Source organism: Ceratotherium simum, chromosome 5 (genome assembly GCF_057802395.1).
Source record: "Ceratotherium simum simum isolate JZ-2026a chromosome 5, ASM5780239v1, whole genome shotgun sequence".
In the NCBI taxonomy this organism is placed as follows: Eukaryota; Metazoa; Chordata; class Mammalia; order Perissodactyla; family Rhinocerotidae; genus Ceratotherium; species Ceratotherium simum.
Window position 1 is genome coordinate 46614311 of NC_141904.1, and position 25377 is coordinate 46639687.

At 39.9% G+C, this 25377-nt stretch overlaps 1 protein-coding gene across 8 annotated transcripts in view; it reads left to right on the forward strand.

Annotated features, from left to right (window-relative positions):
• ZNF197 (zinc finger protein 197) overlaps positions 1–25377 on the forward strand; it is a 57355-nt gene that overhangs the window by 18150 nt on the left and 13828 nt on the right. The window contains exons 1-7 of one of the 8 annotated variants that reach the window (XM_087430827.1): positions 15494–15677; positions 17345–17459; positions 17915–18019; positions 21883–22352; positions 23579–23738; positions 24116–24207; positions 24495–24621. In XM_087430827.1, coding sequence (XP_087286953.1) covers positions 21963–22352; positions 23579–23738; positions 24116–24207; positions 24495–24621 — 769 coding nt within the window. In that variant the 5' untranslated portion in view covers positions 15494–15677; positions 17345–17459; positions 17915–18019; positions 21883–21962. The other 7 variants (XM_087430828.1, XM_087430826.1, XM_014791153.2 and 4 more) reach the window with 7 other exon arrangements.

Sequence of the window (25377 nt, forward strand, 5' to 3'; positions counted from 1 at the left end):
TTACAGACCCAGAACCCCTTGAATGATGGGGAGGCTGGGTCCCTTTGAGGAAGGACCCTTTCTACAGGATATTTATACTGTTAGCCTTTCTCCCAGCCTTCCCCAAAGAAACCTATGGCCTTTTACCAGGATAACTATACACTGGGGGAAAGGAAATAATCAGAACTCTCAGGGACTACTGGACACTGGCTATGAGTTAACACTAATTCCAGAAGACTCAAAATGACACTGTGGTCCACCAGTCAGAGTAGGGGCTTATGGACGACAGGAGTTTTAGCTCAGGTCTGTTTCACAGTGGGTCCAGTGGGTCCTTGAACCCATGCTGCAGTTACTTCCCCAGTTCTAGAATGCATGATTGGAACAGACAAACTTAGCAACTGGCAGAATCCCCACACTGGTTCCTTGACCTGTGGAGTGATGTCTATTATGGTGAGAAAGGCCAAGTGGAAGCCATTAGGACTGCCTCTAACTAGGAAAATAGTAAATCAAAAGCAATATTGCATTACTAGAGGAATTGCAGAAATTAGTGCCACCATCAAGGACTTGAAAGATGCAGAGGTGATGATTCCCACCACATTCCCATTAAACTCTCCTATTTGGCCTGTGCAGAAGACAAATGGGTCTTGGAGCATGAAAGGGGATTATCATAAGGTTAACCAGGTGGTGACTCCAATTGCAGCTACTGTATCAGATGTGGTACCACTCCCCAGGGTGATCAGCCAGCTACCTGGTAGCAGGTTGATTACATTGGACTGTGTAGGGGAGGAAGAGATTTCCTCTACCCATTCTAGGTCCTTCTGGCTGGGCTACAAATTAAATTGACATGAGACAGAATAACAGGAGAAAATCAAACAAAGCTTTGTAACATGTATACATGGGAGAGACCCAGGAAAAACTGGGTAACTTACCAAAATGGCAGAGGCTGTCATCTTAAATACTATCTTCAGCTAAAGACAAAGGAGGATGTTGGGGGTAGTGGTTTGGGACTTCAAAGGGGAGGAAGGCAATTCACATGGAAATGAAAAAGCAAATGTTTGGTAAACAGAACTTTGATAAGGATGGGCTTAGTAAGGAACCTCATAGTCTACCTATGCTCAGTTATCTATGGTGATGGCCCATCCTAGGGATAGGCTTTTATCTTAAATTCTTTTAGGAAGTTAGAAGGAAGGTCAAAGTTTCTTTCAGAGTCTTTTGTTCTTAAAAATAATTAAGGCAAAGAGACATATTTTGAGGTGGCCAATTCTGATCCCCCACAGTCCAACCTTTGAAACTTGAAGAAGTTTCACAGTCCTTTGAAACTTTAAAATGTTTCATAGTCCAGAAGCTGAGTTGGTAGATTGTTCCATCTCATTGAACACATTTCTTAGTCCTGATAATAGATCAGTCCAGTTAAATTCATTTTGGAAGGTGGTGATGCAGGTGGGCTCCCAAAGTTAGGCCTATATTGTGGAAGCAAGCAATCAGGTGTTTAATAAGAAGCATTTCTATGGAAACAAAAAGAAAAACAAGGTTAATGGTTAGAGGAAATTATAAACCAGTTTCTGAGTTTAGAGGACAGCAGGTTAAGAAAATTTCTAGATATCAGTGTTGAAGCATCTTTTCCAGCTTAAAATTTCTCTGAAGATGTCATCTAGTGTTCAGGTATCCTTTTGAGTGGCTTATACAGCAACAGGCATGCTATCATCATGATCTCTCTTAAGTTTATATCAAGCTGTTCAGCTTCAGCTTGCAGGGCTTCAGGAAAAAGGGTGGTTTCAGTCTCAATGATTTCAAATAAAAATGATGGAAAAAATTGAAAATGTTAGTTTGGAGATTTGTATCCAGATATTTCAGGAGACTAGAAGAATTCAGGATCCAGTCCAGTTTATAGGTAGAAAACAAAAACCTCAAAGACAATTAACAAAACTAGAATGTAATATCCACAAATGTGTATTATAATTTCTACTGAAACATAATTTTTCTCTCTAAAATCACCCTCATTTTTACCAAGATAGCCAAATTAAGACTAACTGGTTTGTAAAGTAAGTCTAGTTACAATAAATTTGGCCCAATTATTTACATAAGTATAGCAAGAATAGCAACTGATCATATAGGCTCTTTTAAATCTGCTTTGCTGGAACTTTTTATAAGGAATCTCAGATTGAACTTTAAAGGCCTCTCGAGGCCAGGAAAGACAAGCCAAGGACTTTGTCATCAGACTTGCCTGTAATACCCACAGATTTGGGTGAATTCCTCTCTTCTTTTGAGGTTCTCCAAAATATTGAGGGTTCCAGGCACCTGCCAGATAAGTGACCTTCCTTACTTACCCAGTAAGGTTGCTGGGAACACTGTAAACAAGGGACCAGGCCAATATTTCCAAGTGGCATTATTCCATAAAATCCAATCTTTGTTTCTCAAAAGCTGTGTGGTCATATCTGAGTCTATGCATGTTTCTCTCAAATACGACAATCTAGTCAAAGCTTTGGTAAAATAACCAATGTTTCTAATTGTGTCCTCTTTTAAGGAGAACAGATTCTCACTGAACTTATGCAAATAACTATATTGCTATGAAATAAGAATATTCACTTACGAAGAGTTTCCAAATTCTGGAGGGATCAGGTAGAGAGAACAAGATAAATGTGTCAATTCTGTTTACAAAAGTATAATTTACCAAATTGCTATAAGTCATAGTTAGCTTAAGAGAAAAGAGAAAAAGTTTTCCTTAAATCTGAAAAAAAATTTTTTTAATCAATAATATTTCAAACAAAAGTCATAAAAATTATAATCATCCTCATCAGTTCATTCAGTCCTGTGTAATTGATTTTTGATCTTAATCTTCTCTTAGCAGTTTTATGGGCCCATCAGTTTCTCTGTTAGAGTTCTGTAATTTCTTACCCAGTTCAGTTTTATAATCTGAAAGTTTGTCAGAAACCTGCATTCCAGAGTAAATGTCAGAGTCCTTTCCATGAGTCTCTCTGAAGATGAAAACATTTGCAAAAGCATCAGAGTAAAACAGTAACTGTCTGTAAACACCAAAAGACTTAAAAATGACAATTGACAAAGAAACTTGGTTATTTCTGTGACATATCAGAACTTTAAGATAATAATTAGAATTATGGCTGATAACCAGGACAGATCAGAATTCTAGGAATGTTATATAATTTTTAGAACACTTACATCAATAACATTTACCCACACAATTTCGTAGGTCCCTATGAAACAATGCTTAGTTATCCATTTAACCATGGTAACAATTAAAGATTTTCAGGTGAATGCAGAGAGTTAAATAGCTGTAAGAAAACCTTAGCACTTGTGATTAAAGACCTGATAAAAACAATACAGGAAATTTATTTTGATAAAACACAAAATCTCTACCCTTTTGGTAGACTACTCAAAGAAAAAAGCTTTCACAATCTCTTTGCCAAGAACAGACTAAAAGTTCAAGAAAATTGTCCTTCTAAGAAGGAGGGAAAAAAACAAATTCTAATTTTGCATTAGCTTACTTTTGATATTAAAACTTATTCACTTAATTAAATTTATTTCAATCTTAGCCAACTTGACCATGCAAAACTCCTTTTTAGAATTCCTCTTTTACAAACCTTCTATAACTTCCTTTTTTTACATTCAGAATTAATCCCATGTCTTTCTTTTTCCTTTCTACTACTTTAGGACACATTTATCTTTCTTAACCAAACAGAAATATTTCCATTCTTTATACCTTCTTTACTGAAAACTTATCTCATGTTCCTTGAATACAAACATATTTTCCTTAATTTTTAGTAGTTTTAATCACATATTAGAATTTTTAACTCTTAGAAACTCCAACTTATAAGTAAAAACTAAGTAAGCAATCATAAACTTTCTTTTACATTAGCATTCTGTGGCTTGACAAATTTATAAACACTTTTTATAATTTTAGAAACATGTCACTTTATGGTACAATCTTTTATTAAAATATGTGTTTACCAATAGACCCAAAACACCTTTTAGTTTTTCTGTAATAAGAAGCCAAAAGTAGATAAACTTATACTTAGTAATTAATGTCTAATATCTTATCTTACTAGAGATGATCTGGATATTTAATGAATTTTTATCATTTAAATTAACCTAGCAAAACCTCAAAGTTTCAAGTTACCAAAGAGATTTTGGAAGTTATTTTTTTTTTTTTTAAGATTTTATTTATTTATTTTTTATTTTTTCCCCCCAGAGCCCCGGTAGATAGTTGTATGTCATAGCTGCACATCCTTCTAGTTGCTGTATGTGGGACTTGGCCTCAGGATGGACGGAGAAGTGGTTCCTCGCTGCGCGCCGGGATCCGAACCCCGGGCCACCGGCATCGGAGCGTGCGCACTTAACCACCAAGCCACAGGGCCGGCCCTGGAAGTTATTTTAAGTACACATGTCACAAACTATAATTATTGCTAAAAGTTTATCTATAAACTCTAAAGCACTTGTTCCTGACAATTATGTTTAGATTACCCAAGAAAACTTCATGAGACATTAGACAAAATCAGCTATTATTTTAAGTCATTATTTTTGTTAACAAGTTTTGTAATAAAGATATCATCAGCTTATTTGACCAATAAATGTAGAATAAAGGCTGCATGTCTGCATCATATCCAATGCTGATAACTCTGAGGACATGCCTATTTTAATCAAACCAACAAACTTAAACAAGCTTTCATTTACCAAAGATTATTTCACATCATGTTAACTTGAAAGACATGTAAGTGCTTACTTTAAGTCAATTAAACAGAGCTCTTAATTTTGGCCATACCATCTGGAGGTAAAATATCACACATATATAACATACATATAGACACACATAAACACACAGGTAGACACAAAGACATTAAGTTTTTGTTATGAATCAGGTGCAATACAAAACTCACTAGTTTCTGAGAAACATTTGCTTTTCAAAGAATGGCTCTCAGGTCCTACAGAAAATGGAAGCAGAAAATCTACATCATAAAGGTGCAGAGAAAGTAGTCAAATCTTCTTCAAGATGGAGGCTCTGGGGCATATTTTCCTTATTAGTTTCTAATGTCTCAATCTTTCGTTTCAATCAATATCTAGGAGCATTTTGAGGAACAGGGGAGGCTTTGGGATTGGCAAAAAACAGGTGAACTTTGAACTGCTTTCTAGAGCCATACCTCCAGCCTTACAGAGATCTGTAACACAAAGACGGTTGCTTCCAGTTCCACTAAGAACTGGATTACATTTTGAATGACAAAAAGGGGTTGACCCACCCTTCCAGCTACATTTTTTTCCAATTGCTTTTTTATATCAGGGAAAATTTTAAGAGCTGAATCAAAAGATTTGTATGTTCTAAAACATTCAGGACAATGTATCATACCCTTAAAAGCCTGCACAAAGTATTTAACAAAGGCCCTCTTTTCCTAAGTGTACAATTTAACCCTAGACCAATTTACAGGGGGCGGGGGAGCTTTTATTATCTTTTTATTAGCACCTGATATTAGCCTATAGTCTTTATCTCATACAGTGTGGGCTCAGGCAACCCTATTTACTTCCCTTTTGTAAGTTTAATTACCATTGTCTTAAAGGCAGATTTATATGCTGTCTTTAACCACCTGATCTGGCAAACAGCTCATCATCTGTGTGCTATCAGATGGCACTTTTGTGTGTGTGTGTGAGGAAGATTGGCCCTGAGCTAACGTCTGTTGCCAATCTTCCTCTTTTTGTGAGGAAGATTGTTGATGAGCTAACATCTGTTCCAATGTTCCTCTTTTTGGCGAGGAAGATTGTCACTGAGCTAACATCGGTGCCAAGCTTCCTCTTTTTGGTGAGGAAGATTGTCACTGAGCTAACATCTGTGCCAATCTTCCTCTATTTCGTATGTGGGATGCCGCCACAGCATGGCTTGATAAGTGGTGCATAGGTCTGCACCTGGGATTTGAACCTGCGAACCCAGGGCCACCAAAGCCAGAGCATGTGAACTTAACTGCTACACTACCAGGCCAGCCCCTATATGGTGTCTTACAATCAGGCAAGGGAAACGTTCCCCTGTGAGACACAATGTCTATCCCCAAAATACAATCTCTAATGCAATCAGGCAAAAAAAGAAATAAAATCACTCTACATAAAGCCTGTATATATATCAGTTTTTCTACAAAATTTCATCTGATTCCATCAACTCTTATACCTCTAATTATAGTTTTCATTAGGACTTTATCAATAAGTCTTGGTCTTATAATTTTGGACAGGGGAAGCATTCCCAGACAGACATTTTAAAGCATACTCAGGCAAAGTTGATTTAAGCTCTTTATATAAAATTAGCTCAAATATTCCAACACTTATAATCTTTATCAACACTTACACTTTTACATTTTCTCAATTTGATGGTAACCCGAGTTAGGGTCTTAAGGCTAGTTATTATTATTATTTTTTGTAATTCCTTTTTTTGATTTGGCCTTTATATAGGTTCCAATAAAACAATTATGATGAGAGCTCTCACAAATTTTTTTTCCCCAATTTAGAAGTTTTTCCAATTTAAATGATCCATCATCTGGCCACATTGATGAGTAGGATCTTAACAGTGACTCATACCAATAAGCTTAACCATGAACACAAGAGGCATCACCAAAAGAGATCCAGAAAGTTCACTCTCAAAAATAGCCTAAGAAAGCAAAGGCCATCATTGCACAACAAGCAATGAACATTGAGATGACAAAGGCCCCTTATAAAAACAATTGGGACCCCTTATAACAAAGTCCCCTGAGAGCTGGCACAGCTGGACAAAGAGTGTGTCCCAGAACCCCAGTCTACTTGACTGGCTACCAAGAGGCATGCTGCTACATGCATCTTCTGGATCGCAGAGACCAGAAAAGTCACAAAGCCAAGCTCTCAAGACATAGAACAAGACAAAAGAAAAAAACCTCATCTGATATGCACATTAACAGCTTTAGCTAAGCCTTGGGTCTCTTTGAGCCAGAATAATACCTAGGAGGGAGGTGCTGTGGGGTTGGGGATTGTGTGTGCTTTCCAGAGTATCTTGTTGTTGCACAGACATTTTCTTGAAGTTGGCAGTGGACCTGCGTCATCTACCCTGTTCCATGACCCAACTCATCCTTTCATGGGAGACTTCTTGAGGTGGCAAGCACCCTAGTGGCTCTTAACAGCTTGACCCGCACCCACCAAATTTGTGGCCTTTTTGGCTTCCAAGATGCCCTTAGCAACAGCTTTCACCTCATGCGCATATTCCCAGACAACAGGTTTATAGAGATGCCTGTGTCTTATGACAAATGACAAAAAAAGACAGAGACAAGGAAAAATATTATCTCTGGGAGGAAAAGGATCTACAACCAATGAGTACTCAACCAAATCCTAGAGTCACTGAGCCCAAGAAGCTAGCTTCACCAATATTTTCACCTGCTAATCTCAATTTAGAAAAGGAAAATACTCACCACTCTCACTTCCATTGGACCCTGCAGGCAGAGATCTGGGAGACTGACATGGTAAGAACTCTTACCTCCTGCCAGCTCTTGTCAGGGGTTCAGGATCTCTCAGCTGCAATAGTCCAGGAGCAAAGAGCATCCAGCCAGTGACTTTTTTTTTTATCCTGTCCTTGTTGCCAAACTGAAGGGGAGGAAGACTATCCTCTTACCCACTCTGAGTCCTTTCTGGCTGGGCTACAAATTAAATTGACATGAGACAGAATAACAGGAGAAAATCAAACAAAGCTTTATAACATGTATACACGGGAGAGACCCAGGAAAAACTGGGTAACTCGCCAAAATGTCAGAGGCTTTCATCTTAAATACTATCTTCAGCTAAAGACAAAGGAGGTTGTTGGGGGTAGTGGTTTGGGATTTCAAAGGGGAGGAAGGCAATTCACATGGAAATGGAAACGCAAATGTTTGGTAAACAGAACTTTGGTAAAGATGGGCTTAACAAGGACCCTCACAGTCTACCTATACCCAGAGTTATCTATGGTGATGGCCCATCCTAGGGACAGGCCTTTTATTTTAAATTGTTTTAGGTGGTTAGGGGGAAGGTCAAAGTTTCTTTCAGCATCTTTTGTTCTTAAAAATAATTAAGGCAAAGAGACATATTTTGAGGTGGCCAATTCTGATCCCCCACAACGGCTTCCATTATGGAAGGGGCAACACTTTGTCCTTAATGGAATAGATAGTTACTCTGGATATGGATTTGCCTTCCCTGCATACCATGCTTCTGCTGAAACTGCCATCTATGGACTTACAGAATGCCTTATCCACCATCATGGTATTCCACATAGCATTGCTTCTGATCAAGAAACTCACTTCAAAGCAACAGAAGTGCAGCAATGGATCCATGCTCATGAAAGTCACTGGCCTTACCATGTTCCCCACCATCTTGCAGTAGCTAGCTTATTAGAACAGTGGAATGGCCTTTTTAAGACTCAGTTGCAGTACCAGCTAGGTGATCATACCTTGCAGGGCTGGGCCAAGATTCTCTAGAAGGCTGTATATGCTCTGAACCAGCATCCAATATATGGTACTGTTTCTCCAATGGCCAGGATTCATGGGTCTAGGAATCAAGGGGTGGAAATGGGAGTGGCACCTTACACCCATTAGGATGGCTACTATCAAAAAAACCCCAGAAAACAACAATTGTTAGTAAGGATAGAGAAATTGGAACACTTGTACACTATTGGTGGCAATGTAAAATGGTACAGCCACTGTGGAAAACAGTATGGTGGTTCCTCAGAAACTTAAAAATAGAATTGCTATATGATCCAGCAATTCCATTTCTGGGTATATACCCAAAAGAATGAAAGCAAGGTCTCAAACAGATATTTGTACACCCATGTTCAAGCACCATTTTTCACAATAGCTAAAACATGGAAGAAACCCAAGTGTCCATCCACTGATGAAGGGTTAAGCAAAATGTGGCATATACATACAATGGAATATTATTCAGCCTTATAAAGGAAGGAAATTCTACAATATCCTAGAACATGGTACCTTGAGGACACTATGCTAAGTGAAATAAGCCAGTCACAAAAAGACAAATACTGTATGATTCCCCTTATGTGAGGTATGTAGAGTAATCAAAATGATAAAGACAGAAAGTATAATGGTGGTTACAAAGGGCTAGGGGGAGAGGAGAATGGGGAATTATTGTTTAACAGGTATAGTTTCAGTTTTACAAGATGAAAAGAGTTATAGGGATGGATGGTGGTGATGGTTGCAAAACAATGTGACTGTATTTAATATCACTGAACTGTATACTTAAAAATGGTTAAGATGGGAAATTTTATGCTATGTCTATTTTACCACAATAAAAACAAAACAAAACATAACAATAACAAAAAAAGGTGAAATAAAGACACTCCCAGATAAATGAAAATTGAGAAACTTTATTTCTGGCATACCTGCCTTATAATAAATACTAAAGGAAGGTTTTCAGGCCAAAAGCAAGTGGCCCCAGGCAGTAAGTTGAATCCACATGAAAAAACAAAGATCCCTGGTAAAGGTAATTATATAACTATAAAAGACAGTGTAGATGCATATTTATTCTCTTAATTGATTTAAAAATCAATTGTATAAAATAAGATGTATACAATTGTATTTTTAAGCCTATAATATATAGAAATGTAATAAGTTTCCCACTAAAAGCACAAAGGACATGGGCCAAGCAAGATGATTAAGGAAATGACACCAGATGGTAACACAAATCCACAGGAACAAATGAAGATAACCAGAAATGGTAAATAAGAAGGTTAATATAACAAACATTATTAATGTATACTTGCTCTCCCTTCTCTCAGCTTCTCTAAAAGACATAAAATTATATAAAGTAATAATTATAACAATACTGGCACATAAAGGGGGAATGGAAATAGAGCTATTGTAGGAATTATGTAGGAGTTATATATCTTAGTGGAAGTTAGTATAAATCTGAAGTAGATTCTCATATGTTAAGATGTATATTAAGAGCAACCACTAAGGAAATAACATTAAAAATACAATGAAAAAATCATTAAAGGAATTAAAATGTTATATTAGAATATTCACTTAATGAAAAAGAAAGCAGTAAAGAAGGAATAGAGAAATAAACAAAAAACACATGAGATGTATGGAAAAACAAAAAGTAAAATGGCAAATGCAAATCAAACTATATCAATAATAACAATAAATGTGAATGGATTAAGCAATCCAATAAAAAAGCAGAGATTGTCAGAGTGCATAAAGAAACAAGATACAAGCATATGCTTCCTACAGGAGACACAGTTTAGTTTCAAAGATACAAATAGATGAAAAGTAAAAGGATAGAAAAAGATATATCATGCAGACAGCAAACATAAGAAAGTTGGAGTGGTTACACTAATATTAGACGCAATAGACTTTAAAACAGAAAAAAATGTCATTAGAGATAAAGAGGAACATATAATGATATGAAATGATGTGAGTTATTCAATCAGGAAGATATAACAATTATAAATATATGTGCATCTAATAAAAGACCCCCAAAATACATGAAGCAAAAACTGATAGAAATGAAAGGAGAAGTAGACAATTCAACAATAATGGTTGAAGACATCACTACCCTATTTTCAAGAATAGATAGAACAACCAGAGAGAAGATCAACAAGGAAATAGAGGACTTGAACATTTTAGCCAGGTAGACCTAACATACATCTCTAGAACACTCCACCTAAGAACAGCGTAATATACATTTCTCTCGTGTACCTGGAACATTCTCCAGGATAGACCATACATATACTAGGCCATAAAACAAACTTCAACACATTTAAAAGGATTAAAATAATACAGAGTATGTTCTCTGGACATAATGTAACTTAATTCCATCCCCCCACTAGAAAAAATGCTCAAGAATATTTATAGGAACAAAATATATCCTGCCCCCAACAAGGTGACATTTTAAATGTTTGACATACAGTTATTACCACACATGCAAACAAGCAGGAAAATACAACCTGCATTTACGAGAAAAATCAGTCAATCAAAACTGACCCAGAACTGATACAGATGTTAGAATCAACATGGATATTGAAACAGTTATTATAACTATATATCACGTAATCAAAAACTTAGAGACAAGATTGAACTTGTTTAACAGACACGGAACATATAAGAAAGACCCAAACTGAACTTCTAGAGATGAAAATTACAATGTCTGAGATAAAAAATATATTGGATCAAAAGTTCTGCCTGGAGGTTTTACCACATTCATAGGGTCTCTCTCCAGTGTGGATTCTCTGATGGCCAATGAGGTGTGAGCTCTGACTGACAGCTTTGTCTTATTCATCACATTGATAGAATTTCTGTTCCTTCAGAACTCCTTAATGTTCGGAAGGACATATTAGGATGTTCCCTAAGTTCCTTATATTCATCACATCCATCTTTTTTGTGTGTTTTTGTAAATCTTTTTTTTTTTTTTGTGAGGAAGATCAGCCCTGAGCTAACATCCATGCTAATCCTCCTCTTTTTGCTGAGGAAGACCGGCTCTGAGCTAACATCTATTGCCAATCCTCCTCCTTTTTTTTTCCCCCAAAGCCCCAGTAGACAGTTGTATGTCATAGCTGCACATCCCTCTAGTTGCTGTATGTGGGACACGGCCTCAGCATGGCTGGAGAAGCAGTGCGTTGGTGCACGCCCGGGATCTGAACCCAGGCCACCAGTAGCAGAGCGCGCGCACTTAACCGCTAAGCCATGGGGCCGGCCCTGTTTTTGTAAATCTTGATCTATTATTTCCAAGAAATCACTTACCAATCTACTCTCTTCTTCACCTGAGGGTTGGCCTAATAGCTTTTCTAAAGTATCTTTACAGGCATCTCCAGCCTCTAGTCCCCCAGGAACCAAACCATGGAGTCCTCCTGATGTCCCATCACATGATTGCAATCTTTTAGAAATTTCCTTCTTTGGAATCAACTTGAACTCACAATCCTGTTCTCACCTGCTGCCAAAAGAAAGAAGAAAACTACCTTTACTAATTTCTTGTCCTGTTGTAGAAACAGAATCACCAAGAGATCTATACTTTAAAAAACCAAAAAACCTCTTCACATTATGGGTAAGGAATGAGGTGACACATTGAAAACAGGAGGGGAAATTGGAAATAGCTCAAGATATTCTTCATAGACAGAAAAAAATAGAGAAGGGGAAGTTGATCAGTTGAGGAGGGTAGAAGAGATATCGGGAAACACAGATGTTGAATAATCCATCACAGCCAAGTTAGAACAGCAGTTGCAAAGTAAGAGACAAGTTTGTTAAGTATGGTATGATCTTAAACAAGTGAGATCCTTAGTAAAATGATGAACTCCAAAGTTCTTTCCAACCATGACATTGGATGGTTCCATGGTTCTCAGTGAAGATGTTGGAAAGACAAAGGGGTGGCAAGTACCTTGAGTCAAATATGAGAGAAGGCAGAGTAATCATGGTCATGATTACTAAACATGAAAATGTTGGTTCCTTTCAATCATGTCTTAAGCAAGGCCACAACCCATCATGCCATTTTAGTATGTGAGAAGATGAAGATGTCTGAATCCGTGACTCCTAAGCCCACCCTCTCCAGAGTTGGCTACTGTCCTTGAGTTGTCAACCAGAGAACCTGCCCTGCCAACAGCCTCTTCCAGGAAACTTCTCTGGCCCAGGTTTTGCTGAGGGAGGAGCTGAGGCAACCATGCTTTGTGCCAAGTGACCCTGCTTATCCCATAATGGACCATAGGTGATTGGACCAGAGCCAGACACTAGCTCCATGTATAATTTATCTCTAGGTTAGTTATCAGCCTCTGATATGGTCTGAGGCCAAAGCTCTGCCCAAACAGAGATGATATTTGATGGCTGAGCCAACGGGAGTCCCACTCTATGGGAATTCTGAATTGGAAGTAGGGCAAAAATAAGGTAATTAAGAGCAGGAGCTGAAGCTGAGATTATGTATGGAACGAAGCCAAGCCATTAGAAGCCACAGCAAACAGAAAATATGAGGGAACAGAAACTATAAAAAGAAGGAGCTATGAAGGGGACAGAACATTCAGAGTGAAGCAGCTGAGTGGCAGTGGGAGAAGTAGAGCGAAAACAGATACATAGGTAGCAGCTGAGTGTTTTGAGAGGTTCGGGGGATTCGATAGGAGACATAAAAGAAACTTTCCACTCCAAACAAATGGACTGAAGGTATATTTTATTATATGGAGGAGTGTAAAGGCGATAGTCTGCAAACAGATCCGAATAGGTCAAATAATAAGAGGGAAAAACACCAGCTCGATCGGAAAGGGAAACACGAGATCGACTGAGATAGCAGCAGATTCGAATAGGTCATATAATAAGAGGGAAAAACATCAGATCGATTGAAAAGGGAAACACCAGATCAACTGAAGGGAAATGACACAAATCAACCAGAAAGAGAAACACCATGTTGAGCAAAAAGAAAACACGTCAGATCAGTTACTCACAATATCCACGCCCCACTGCCAGGGAGAGTTCCTTCAACTGACACAGCTGGGCAGGAATCTGATCATCAGACGTCCTGGGCAAGGCATCCTCTCCACAGGTGAGACTCTCATCTGGTCTCAGTTTCCAACAGTTTATATAGCATCAGTAATTTCCAGAGCAAGCAGCTACAGAATTTGCAGAGCAAGCATTCAGTGTTCCCATACACAAATGGTTATCAGTGGCATACGTGCACTGAGCCTCCTGGCTATCGTCCCAGCCTGGCAGTTGTGTATGTGCATTGTTTTTCCTGGTTATCATCCCAGCCCGGCACAGATGGCCAGTCTGCCCCGAGCTACGACACCCAAAGAACCTTGAAATGTTACAAATTACAACTATCTTGGTGGGAAAAAGGCCAGTTCCCACCACACAGAAAGCAGCTTTATATTTCTTTGTGTGCTGGTGGCTGTAGGTCAATGGAACGGCCAAACATGGCTATACTCATGTCAAGACACTGAGTTACACTCACAGTGGAACACTGGGGTAAAGATTCATTTACTTTTGTTGCATAGGTTCCCAGACTGCCCTGCATCAAGGAACATTCTCCATGAGGCCCTGTTTCTCACTGTCTCTTCTAACTGATGGGGCTTGGATCCTTTCCCATAGTAGTGAGAAATTTTAACTGGTAAATCCCCTCTGGCTAGGGATCCTCCCTTTTCCTCATTACTTTGTCATTCAGGAGGTGTTAATAAAGCTCGCTAATCTGTGTCTCTGTGTATAAGGTCCTAGTTACTTAGAAGTTAAAGAATTGGCTTCTGGATCCAACTCTGGAACAAGATAATTAGTCTTCAATCAGACTAATACATGAGTGTTTACAAAATTGGGCATCATGGAAGGACACAACCCCCCTTGTCTGATCTAAAAGTACGATTATAAGTTTAATTTTCTCCAAAAACAAACATGAGATAAGGCCCTAGGGGGAGACAGATTATTTGAGAAGTAATCCCAAGGAGCAGAAGGGTGGGAGCAGGTAGAATAAGATAGGCAAGAACAACAAGCCAATAAAGGGTGAGTTAGAGTGGTTCCACTGTGGGTGACTTTGGCTCAATCTCACTTGGGGCCTCCTAGGAACCCATATAGAACATAGCTGAGAATTTTCTTGTCAAAGGACAGGAAGCTTGGATATTTATGCACCAATTCTTATTTGTTATTCTTTCAAAGTTGCCCTTTGGGGATATTATTCTCACCCACTTCTAGGCTGTACCTGAGACCTGGTTGAGCAGTCTTCTGAAGCTTCAGAGAAAGCTGTGAGGCAAAATAGCCTGAGATGTCATGGTGCACACTGAGATGAGAGACTGTCAGGATGGATAGAACCATTCCCCAACAGCTGCACAAAAATCATAGGTGGGCAGGGGTGACTATGGTATAGAGCACAAATGGCATATTCTTTAGGCAACAAGCAGAAGCTGGTTTTAATATCTGACTCAAAGAATTTAGTGTGTAGAAATAATCCCTTTACCTGTCTAATAACTACTTCTGTTATTTTCCAATACCCAAAAGAAAAGTATCTGCACAAGCTCTTGGACTGGGAGGGGCCTCAGTTACATTTTGTTCTGCTTCCCAGACACCTAGCCATTTCTAAAGCTAAGAGATACTTGATTGACTTCAGAACTACCACTTTTGGGCCTCTCCAAAGCAGAGTGTATTCAAGAAGCATAGCCTTCCATACAGAAATCCAGGCGGTACAAGCTAAGATAGTAGGTCCAACTCCTTCAGGGGGCAACAAGGGTCCTGAGGGCCTGGGCAATGTTATTCACCTCTGCATCTTTCGAGTCTGATCGCTGCAGCCCCCACTCACTCCTTGGGAGGAATGAAGACCCAAGGGCTCAGGAGCTCCGCCCCTCCTCGCCTCCTCTGGGAAAAGCGAGGAACCATAGAGATGTGGCTTCCTAGAGAGCCGGGTATGGGAGGGGGCAAGCAACCGGAAGTCCCGGTACCCGGGGGTCAGCCATTATTCTGGGCCTCGGCTGCTGTTGCGTCCGGTTCCCGTGTTATCTACCGGCCTTCCGGCGCCGAGGCGGCGGTACCCAAGGCCAGAGCCGCAGCGGGAGCCCCCGGTGAGCCGAGTGGGCTCGGGTCGGGTGGACATGCGCGGAGGGCGGCCCGGGGTGCGGGCTTGAGCTCGCTAGGGCAGCACACCCCTCGCCGGCCCCTCCCCAGCACTGACCCCCGGCACCGCCCCTCTTCAGCTCCGTGTTGGGGTGGACTCCGTGGCCTCGACTCGGGCGCGCTGCCGGCTTTGGGAAGGTATTGAGGACAGCACGTCTGAGTCCGTGTGTATCTGCGGTGCTCGAGTCAAACAGAACCTAGTGCCGCTTTGAGAACAGCTGCCTCAGGAGCCAGGTTCCCCAGCTCAGGCCTTTCTGCTCTTTCTCTGTCTTTTCTCAGGCTGATGCAGAGAAACAGCTTGAGACTTCCCTAGAGCAGTGGCTCCCAGACTTCAGGAGTCTTTTATTTGTTTGTTTGTTTGCTTTGAGGGATGAGCCAATTCCCATCTTTTATTTTTTATTTATTTATTTTTCATGAGGAAGATGGGCCCTGAGCTAACATCTGCCAATCCTCCTCTTTTTGCTGAGGAAGACTGGTCCTGGGCTAACATCCATGCCCATTGTCCTCTACTTTATATGGGACGCTGCCACAGCATGGCTTGACAAGCGGTGCATCGGTGCGCGCCCAGGATCTGAACCAGTGAACCCCGGGGCTGCTGCAGCGGAGCGCACGCACTTAACCGCTTGCGCCACCAGGCCTGCCCCGCAATTCCCATCTTTTAATTTTGTAATATAATGGTATTTTAAAAGCAAACTCACACCACCCATACCACCATTACTTCAGAGAATATATGTTAATACTAAGTACTAAGACGGTAAACGCAGGATAAGTGCCATCCTTTGAAGAAAGGTTCTTGCCAACGTGTCAGTGACTATGATTATTGTATTTTTTGTTTTACAGTTTGCCAGATTAAAGTTTTATAATGAACTAGCGTTTGGAAGCGTTCGAAACGTTTGGAAAGCATTTACAATAGTTGTTTGGCTTTCAGAAGTCTTTTTATAGATGGAATTATTTTGGACTTTTGGAGTTAAAACCCCTGAGTTCAGAATTTGCTCACATAACTTAACTGGTAGAGTGGCCTTGAGTCAATCACTTAGGTTCTCTGAGCCTTCTTTTAAATTTATGGCTCACAAACATTTTGTGAGAAACAAACAAAATGTATGTTTAAGGATTTATTTGTATCTGCAAAGTAAGAGTAAATAGAGTTCTGATAATTTACTGTAGAAAATTATTTAGAAATCCATTTTTCCCCAAGGTTTTATTTATTTTAAAATAAACTTTATTTTTTAGAACTGTTTTAGGTTCACAGCAAAATTGAGCAGAAAGCACGGAGATTTCCCATATATTCCCTGCCCCCACTTATGCCTAGCCTCCTCCTCTATTGACATCCCCCACCAGAACGTTGTTTACAGCTGAGGAACCTACATTGACACATCATAATCACCCAAAGTCCATAGTTTACATTAGGGTTCACCCTTGGTATTGTACATTCTTTGGGTTTGGACAAATCTATAATGACATATATAATGTATCCACTGTTATAGTATCATGCAGAGTAGTTTCACTGCCCTGAAAGTCCCCTATGCTCTGCCTGTTCATCTCTCCCACCCCAACCTTTGGCAACCACTGATCTTTTTATGATCTTCATAGTTTTGCCTTTTCCAGAATGTCATGTAGTTGGAATTGTACAGTATATAGTCTTTTCAGATTGGCTTCTTTCGTTTAGTAATATGCATTTAAGTCTCCTAGATGTCTTTTCATGGCTTGATAGCTCGTTTCTTTTTTGTGCTGAATAAATATCCCATTGTCTGAATGTACCACAGTTTATGTATTCACCAACTGAATCACATCTCGGTTGCTTCTAGATTTTGGCAATTATGCATAAAGCTGCTATAAACATCTGTGTGCAGGTTTTTGTGTGGACAGAAGTTTTCAGTTCCTTTGGGTAAATATCAAGGAACACAATTGCTGGATTGTATGGTAAGAGTATGTTTAGTTTTCTACAAAACTGCCAAACTGTCTTCTAAAGTTGGCTGTACCATTTTGCATTCCCACCAGCAGTGAATGAGAGTTCTTGTTGCTCCACGTCTTCACCAGCATTTGGTGTTGTCACTTGTCTGGATTTTAGCCATTTTGTAAGGTGTGTAGTGGTTATCTCGTTGTTTTAACTTGCATTTCCCTGATGACGTGTGATGTGGAGCATCTTTTTCATGCACCTGTTTGGAACCTTGTATATCTTCATCAGTGAGGTGTCTGTTAAGGTCTTGGGCCATTTTTTAATTAAGTTGTTTGTTTTCTTATTGTTGAGTTTTAACAGTTCTTTGTATAAAGTATACAAAGGGTAACAGTCCTTTATCAGATATGTGTATCTTTTGTGAATATTTTTTCCCGGTCTGTGGCTTGTCTTCTCACCTTCTTGACATTATCTTTCGCAGAACAGAAGTTTTTAATTTTAATGAAGTCCAGCTTGTTAATTATTTCTTTCATGGATCATGCCTTTTGTGTTGTATCTAAAAAGTCACTACCATACCCAAGATCATGTAAGTTTTTGCCTATGGTATCTTTTAGGAGTTTTATAGTTTTACATTTTACATTTAGATCTGTGATCCAATTTGAGTTAATTTTTGTGAGGGCTGTAGGTCTGTGTCTAAATTCATTTTTTTCATGTGGATATCCAGTTGTTCCAGCACCATTTGTCAAAAAGACTATCTTTGTTCCATTGTATTGCCTTTGCTCCTTTATCAAAAAAGTTGACTATATTTATGTGGGTCTATTTCTGGGCTCTCTATTCTGTTCTATTGATTTATCTATTCCTTTGCCAGTACCATGCTGTCTTGATTACTGTAGCTTTATAGTAAGTCTTCATGTTGGATGTCAGTCCTTCAACTTTGTTCTTCTCCTTCAATATCGTGTTAGCTATCCTGTGTCTTTTGCCTCTCATATAAACTTTAGATTCAGTTTGTCAATATCCACAAAATAATCTGCTGAGGTTTTGACTTGAATTTCGTTAAATCTATAGATAAGGTTGGGAAGAACTGGCACTTTGACAATATTGAGTCTTCCTATCTGTGAATATGGGATCAAAGTCCTTTTTTTAAATTCCTTTCCATCACTCTCAGATCAATTGCCAAGAACTGCTAAGTTTTTCTCAATTTATTTTATCCCTACTGCTGCTTAGTTTAGAACTTAATCATTTGTTTAGACTGTTGCAAAAACCTTACTGGCCTTCCTGATATCCAGTCCTTCCTCCCCCATCATTCCTCTGTTATAGATTCCTGACCCTGTTACTTAATTACTCTCTTCGTGCTCAGAGTGGGAAAGGCCTTTCTACTTATGACATAAAACCCAGAAGCCATAAAAGAAAAGATTGATTGCATGGCAAAACAACTATAAGCAAAGTCACACGACAAACTGGGCAAAATTTGCAGCTCCCATTGTAAGCAAAGGACTAATTTTTCTATGATATAAAGAGTGGGTACAAATTAACAAGACCGAACACTCCAATAGAAACATGAGCAAAAGGTATGAATAGTTAACAGACAATAAAATATAAGTGACTCTTAAAAATATACTCATTTACTCGAAATGCAAGTCAAAGATTTGACAAAGATCCCAAACTTTTACAGCTGCATTGGTGAGAGAGTGAGGAAACAGGCACGCTCATACTGCTCGTGCTAATGGGAGTGTAAATATTAAATTAGTCCTAGCCCAATGAAGGCTAATTGGCAGTATCAAAATTTTAAAGTCACATGAGTTTTGATCCAGCAATTCTACTTCAAAGAATTTTTCCTGTATATGCCTACACACATGCAAACTGATGTATGCCCAAGGTTTTTCATGATGTTATTGTTGTTAATGAGACAGGTGAAAACTGCCTGTATGTCACATCAGTGCTGGAGTGGGTAAATAAATTATGATACATCCATATAGTGGTACCATGCATCTGTAAGAAGGGGGAAGGGGCTATGTACTGACAGGAAAGATCTCTAAGATACATTGTTAATTGGGAAAACAAAGATGCAGTACATGACTCCTGGTGTTCTACCATTCGTGAAAAAAAGGGAAATACAAAATAATATATATTGGACATACTTGTATATACATAAATAGCTGGAAAGATACAAAAGAGATTAGTGGGGAGAGGGTAACTTATACAGTATGTATTTTATAATTTTAAACAAAGGGAATATGTTACCTGTTTTTAAAAATAACAAGGAAAAATGTAAAGTAAAACCTCTTTACTGGTTATCACTTACAGTGCATGGTCACCTGCTTGTTGTGCCTCTTAAGAGCCTGTAGAATTTGACTTCTGTTTACCTCTCCACTCTACTTCTACAACCTTACCTCCAAAGTTTACTTCTGTTCTCTGGTTTGCAAAGCACATTTCTAACAGAGCTATATGTGTTGTCACTCCCTTGCTTTTGAAATTATAGTTTCTTTCTTTCTGGAATGGCTTTCCTAATACTCCAGTGGTCTTTTTATTTTTCCTTTGAAGCCCAATCCAGAGTTACCTTTCATGAGTTCTTTCTGTGCTTGTATGACCTACTATTAATTTTACCTACACATTATATTAAAATTATGTTTATATTTCTGCCTTCTCTGCTCTGTTATAAGCATGCTACTTAAGGGTCCATGTGTTAAATAAAATTAATGAGGGTGCTTTCATATGTCATTAATAGTGATGTAATTGTTATAACCTTAAAAGTTTAAAAATATTTGTACCTTTAGGCCCAAGAATTGTTTTTCTGGGAATTTTTCCTGAAAAATAAGCAGAGATGTAACCAGATATTCATTAGCAAAGATATTCACTTAGGCCTAATTTATAATAGGGGAAAATGATAAATAATTTAAATGTCTAACAACAGGGACTACTTAAGTATGAGTTCATACACTCTTTTTTATTTTATTTTATTTTATTATTATTATTAATATTTTTGAGGAAGATTGGCCCTGAGCTAACATCTGTTGCCAATCTTCCTATTTTTCCTTTTCCTCCCCAAAGCCCCAGTACATAGTTGTGTATCCTAGTTGTAGGTCCTTCTAGTTCTTCTATGAAGGACACCGCCTCAGCATGGCTTGATGAGCATTGAGTAGGTCCATGCCCAGAATCTGAACTGGCGCACCCCAGGCCGCCGATGCGGAATGCACAAACTTAACTGCTACCCCACCGGGCCGGCCCCATACACTCTTAAAAATAATAATGTGGAGCTGGCCCTGTGGCCTAGTGGTTGAGTTCAGTGCGCCCTGCTTTGGCAGCCCTAGTTCGGTTCCCAGGTGCAGACCGACACCACTCGTCTGTCAGTGGCCATGCTGTGGCAGCAACCCACATACAAAATAGAAGAAGATTGGCACAGATGTTAGCTCAGGGAGAATCTTCCTCAAGCAAAAAGAGGAATATTGGCAGCAGATGTTAGCTCAAGGCAAATCTTCCTCAGCAAAAAAAAAGTAATAATAATGATGAAAAATATTTGATATTATGTTCACAACATAATATGTGTGACAAGCAAATTACAGACCAGTATAGTTGGATCCAATCTTGTGATCCAAATTAGTGTACAGAGAAAGGACTAGAAGAACATAGTACTGCAAAACAATAGTGATGATTATTCTCTGGTTTTGTATATGTTTTCTGATTTTGCAAATTTTATGTTTTGTAATAAGAAAAATAAATGTTATTTCTAAAAAAACAGAAGATTTCTGGAGAGCAACAAACCGAAGTTCTATATAATAAAACCTTACTTAAATTTATCCAAATATTTTGATTAACAGAACGAACAATTTTCAGAGAATTCAAAGTGTGTATGGTAAAGCTACACAGAACTTAATTCAGTCTTTCTTTGTTAACTGAGAAAATGTTAGGATTTTATCTCATGTGTATAAGGATTAAGACCATGATTACTTTGTGACTGTACAGAACGTAGGAAAGAGTGCTAGTTACAGAAGGATAATAGCTAGCATTTGAGTCCGTATACCAGGAACTGCTCAAAAACTTGAAATGTATTTAGACATCAAATTCTTACAAGCCTGTAAAATAGGAACTGTTATTACCTGTATCTTACAGGTTACAAAACTAAGTGACGTGGCTTGTTCAAAGTCACACAGGAATAGCCAGTATGCCCATTGTTAGAGTGGTGGATAAAGGATTTATTGTAATTAGGTGGAGGAGATGCTGTGAGTAAAGACCAAAGGAATTTCATGTCTTTGGTTTCAGCAGTTGTTTGGGTAACATGAGTCTCTGTCCTCGGAGCCTTGCCTAGGGGGCTTCTGTCAGTGGAGGCATTGCTCAGAGCCTAGAACTTTGCGATCAGGGAGGTTCTCTTTATCGCTGGGAGCTGACTAGCATCTGGAAAATTTGGTTATTTCTCTGGGTTAACATTAACAATGATTTCTTGTGGTCTTGTAGATGATGTTCTCCAAGCTCTAAGGAAGAAGTCAAGCAAGGATTGAAGGGTCCTGGAGCGGAGCCTTTCTTGAATAAAGACAATGACAAGAGAAAGTTGGGCCCACAATGCTCTGAGACAAGAGGGTCTTGTTAAAGGGAAGGATGATACCTGGAAATGGGGAACCAGCTTCCAAGGGAGCAGCTCCTCTGTTTGGGAGACCTCCCACCTGCACTTTAGACAGTTACGTTACCATGAAACATCTGGACCCCAGGAGGCACTGACCCGGCTCCGGGAGCTCTGTCGCCGGTGGCTGAGGCCAGAAGCACGCACCAAGGCCCAGATTCTGGAGCTGCTGGTTCTGGAGCAGTTCCTGAGCATTCTGCCTGGGGAGATTCGGACCTGGGTGCAGATCCATCGCCCTGGGAGCGGTGAGGAGGCTGTGGCTCTGGTAGAGGAGCTGCAGAAAGACCTCGATGGACCAGCACTAAAAGTGAGAAATGGGGAGCAGGGAGAGTTTGAGATAGAAGGAAGGAGAATTGAGGCAGGACAGGCTGGGCTGGGGAGTGATCCTGTGATTTTTATTAACAGTAGCACATTGGCTATTTAAATAGCCAATGCTAATTAAAGCAGGTTCATGAGCTATCCAAACTATAGAATATCTGCAGAGAAATGGATTGATGATTAGGCTTTTGGATGCAATTCAGAATTAGCACAAAGGCGTTGACTGTGCTTTGTCCTCCTGGGTTGTGCTTGCTGTGCTGAGTTTGGTTCAAGAACCTGAAGACCATAATGTTTCCAAGTGTTCCCCTAAACAGAAGCATATGTATTGCTTGTGTAAGTCTGTTTGGAATGATAATGTAAGCCTGGAGTATAAAAGGCTCTCCAAAAGAATGAAACTTTCTAGAGCTGACAGACCTCCCCATATGTGCCCCTGCTGGGGAGTCTGTGAGCCACAGGATTGGGTTGAGATATTTGCTTCTGATAAGATTTTGTATCCTCGACCATTAAATCAGGATCTTAATATAGTTTCTAGAATGTGTGAAATCTCTTTCTGCCAATCTATAGCCCACTAGAAGCATTTCTGTGTAAGAAGTCTGAAACATACACTTGGGAGTGGCACAAAGAGGGATGGGCTTGTTTGTTTTAATCATAAAAGTGAAGAATTTTAAAGCTATATACTTCATTACAAATCACTAATCCATCCTCCTCATTTGAGAGAGAAGAAAACAGGCTGGAAAAGGTTCACTGGGTTGCCGTTGGTCATACATCTAGCTAGCAGCAAAACCAAGTGTCTGGACCCTCCTACTCTAGTGTTCCTTCTGAGGAGAAAGGAGGGATAAGTAAAGGGGCAAATAAGTAGAGTGTATTGAACCGAGGTCTGATCTAAAACCAGGCCTGAAGCTAAAACCCATGCTCTTAATTATTGCTTGTTACTTCCCATTCCCTCCTTAACCCACACCCAGGTCTGGCTTCTGTTTCCACCGTTCTGTACAGTCTCCTCTGGGAGAGGTCACCAGTGCCATGAGTGGGGCTCGAGGGCAGCTCCATTGTTCTCAAGGCAAAGCTTTACTGCTGTTTTGATGCGGCATACTTGAGGTGGGTCTCTCTGATCTCACAGTTCTAGATGTTGGGCAGAAGGAGGTCCACGGTCGTTAGGTGAGTCCATTTTCTAGAAGTACAGGAAGAGCCAGCTTATTTTGTTTTGCTTATTCCTAGGTTCCAGTTCTTATCCAAGACCAGGGTACTCTCCAGGAGGAGATGAGCACTCCAGGAACAGCACTTCCTCATGTACTTGCTGGCAGCCACATATCAGCTGAAATTCACCCTAATCCTCATACTGACCCAGTGGTGTTTAACCTCCAGGATCCTCAACATGGTACTTACTCACTGGCCCTGGTTTTGGACTTTTTCAGGACCCTTATTGTGGCTCATCCCCCTACTCCCAGATAGTTGCTTCCAGTCCTGCCCTGTATGTGAATCTCTTATGGTACCAAGCACTGTCTGCTGTTCGTCCTGTTGTCCTTTGCTGGGTCCCCTGGACCCTTTATTCATTCTTATTGCTACTCTTTTTGTTATTCCAGCCCTGCACATGGGCCTCACTCAGAAAAGGTAAATGGGTCATTTTATAGCCTTCATTGCCTAGTCCTGGGGGTTCTGGGTCTTTCTGAATTCCTTGTTTGTAGAAGATACTGGACTTGGAGTAGTGGGCAGGAACAGCAGAAATCTCACATGCAGCTTCTTCTCCTTCCTCAGATTCTCCTGCCCCTGAAGCTTCTGCCCTTTCCCAGGAGGAGAACCCAAGGAATCAATTAATGGCACTCATGCTCCTAACAGCCCAGCCCCAGGTGAGATTTGCATCCTCTTTCCTTCCTAAGGCCCATCTGCACTAATTGTGGCTGAAATGGCTTCTCTCATCCTAGCGCTTGAGTTTCTAGGCAGTTCCCATCTCTAAATCAAGGTCCATGGTATCGGAATGCAAACTTTACTTAGGGTCTCCTTATATCTCCCTGTTATCCCTTGTCCATCTCATGACTTCACAATGTGTCCTTTCCCCAGAAGTGAAAGGAATCTTCCCTTCTTCAGTAGGGGAGCTCCTGGGCATGGATAATCTCACACGTACCTGTTATTTCAGGAGTTGGTGATGTTTGAGGAAGTATCAGTATGCTTCACTTCAGAGGAATGGGCATGTCTGGGCCCAATTCAGAGGGCCTTGTACTGGGATGTAATGCTGGAGAATTATGGAAACGTGACCTCCCTAGGTAAGGGCATTTTGTTTTTTTTTGCTGGGAACGATTCTCCCTGAGAGCTAACATCTATTGCCAATCTTCCTCTTTTTTTTCCCCCTTCCCAAAGTGCGAGTACATAGTGGTATATTCTAGTTGTAAGTCCTTCTAGTTCTCTGTGAGCCACTGCCACGGCATGGCTACTGACAGGCAAGTGGTATGGTTCCACTCTTGGGAACCAAACCCAGGCCACCTTTATCCACTAGGCCATCAGGACTGGCTCAAGAACCCTTTCTTCCCATAATTCTTACCCTTATTTTTTATTTATTTTTTATTTGTGAGAAAGATCAGCCCTGAGCTAACATCCATGCCAATCCTCCTCTTTTTGCTGAGGAAGACTGGCCCTGAGCTAACATCCGTGCCGATCTTCCTCCACTTTATGTGGGACGCTGCCAAAGCATGGCCTGACAAGCGGTGTGTCAGTGCGCGCCCAGGATCTGAACCTGGGCTGCCTGCAACAGAGCGTGCGCACTTAACCGCTATGCCACGGGGCTGGCCCAATTTTTCCCTTTATTTCATCAGCCTTTGTTTATTTTCTAATTATGAAAGTAGCATATACTTATTTTGGAAAACACAGAATATTAGAAAGAAAAAAAACTTCCTTAAACCCACTATTTGCAGACAACTACTACCAAAATTTTGATATATTACCCTTCTGTTTTTTTTCTGTTTAAGGTTCTTTTACATTGTTTTGTGCATATACAGTTTTATTGCTTGCTTTTCTTGCGTTCT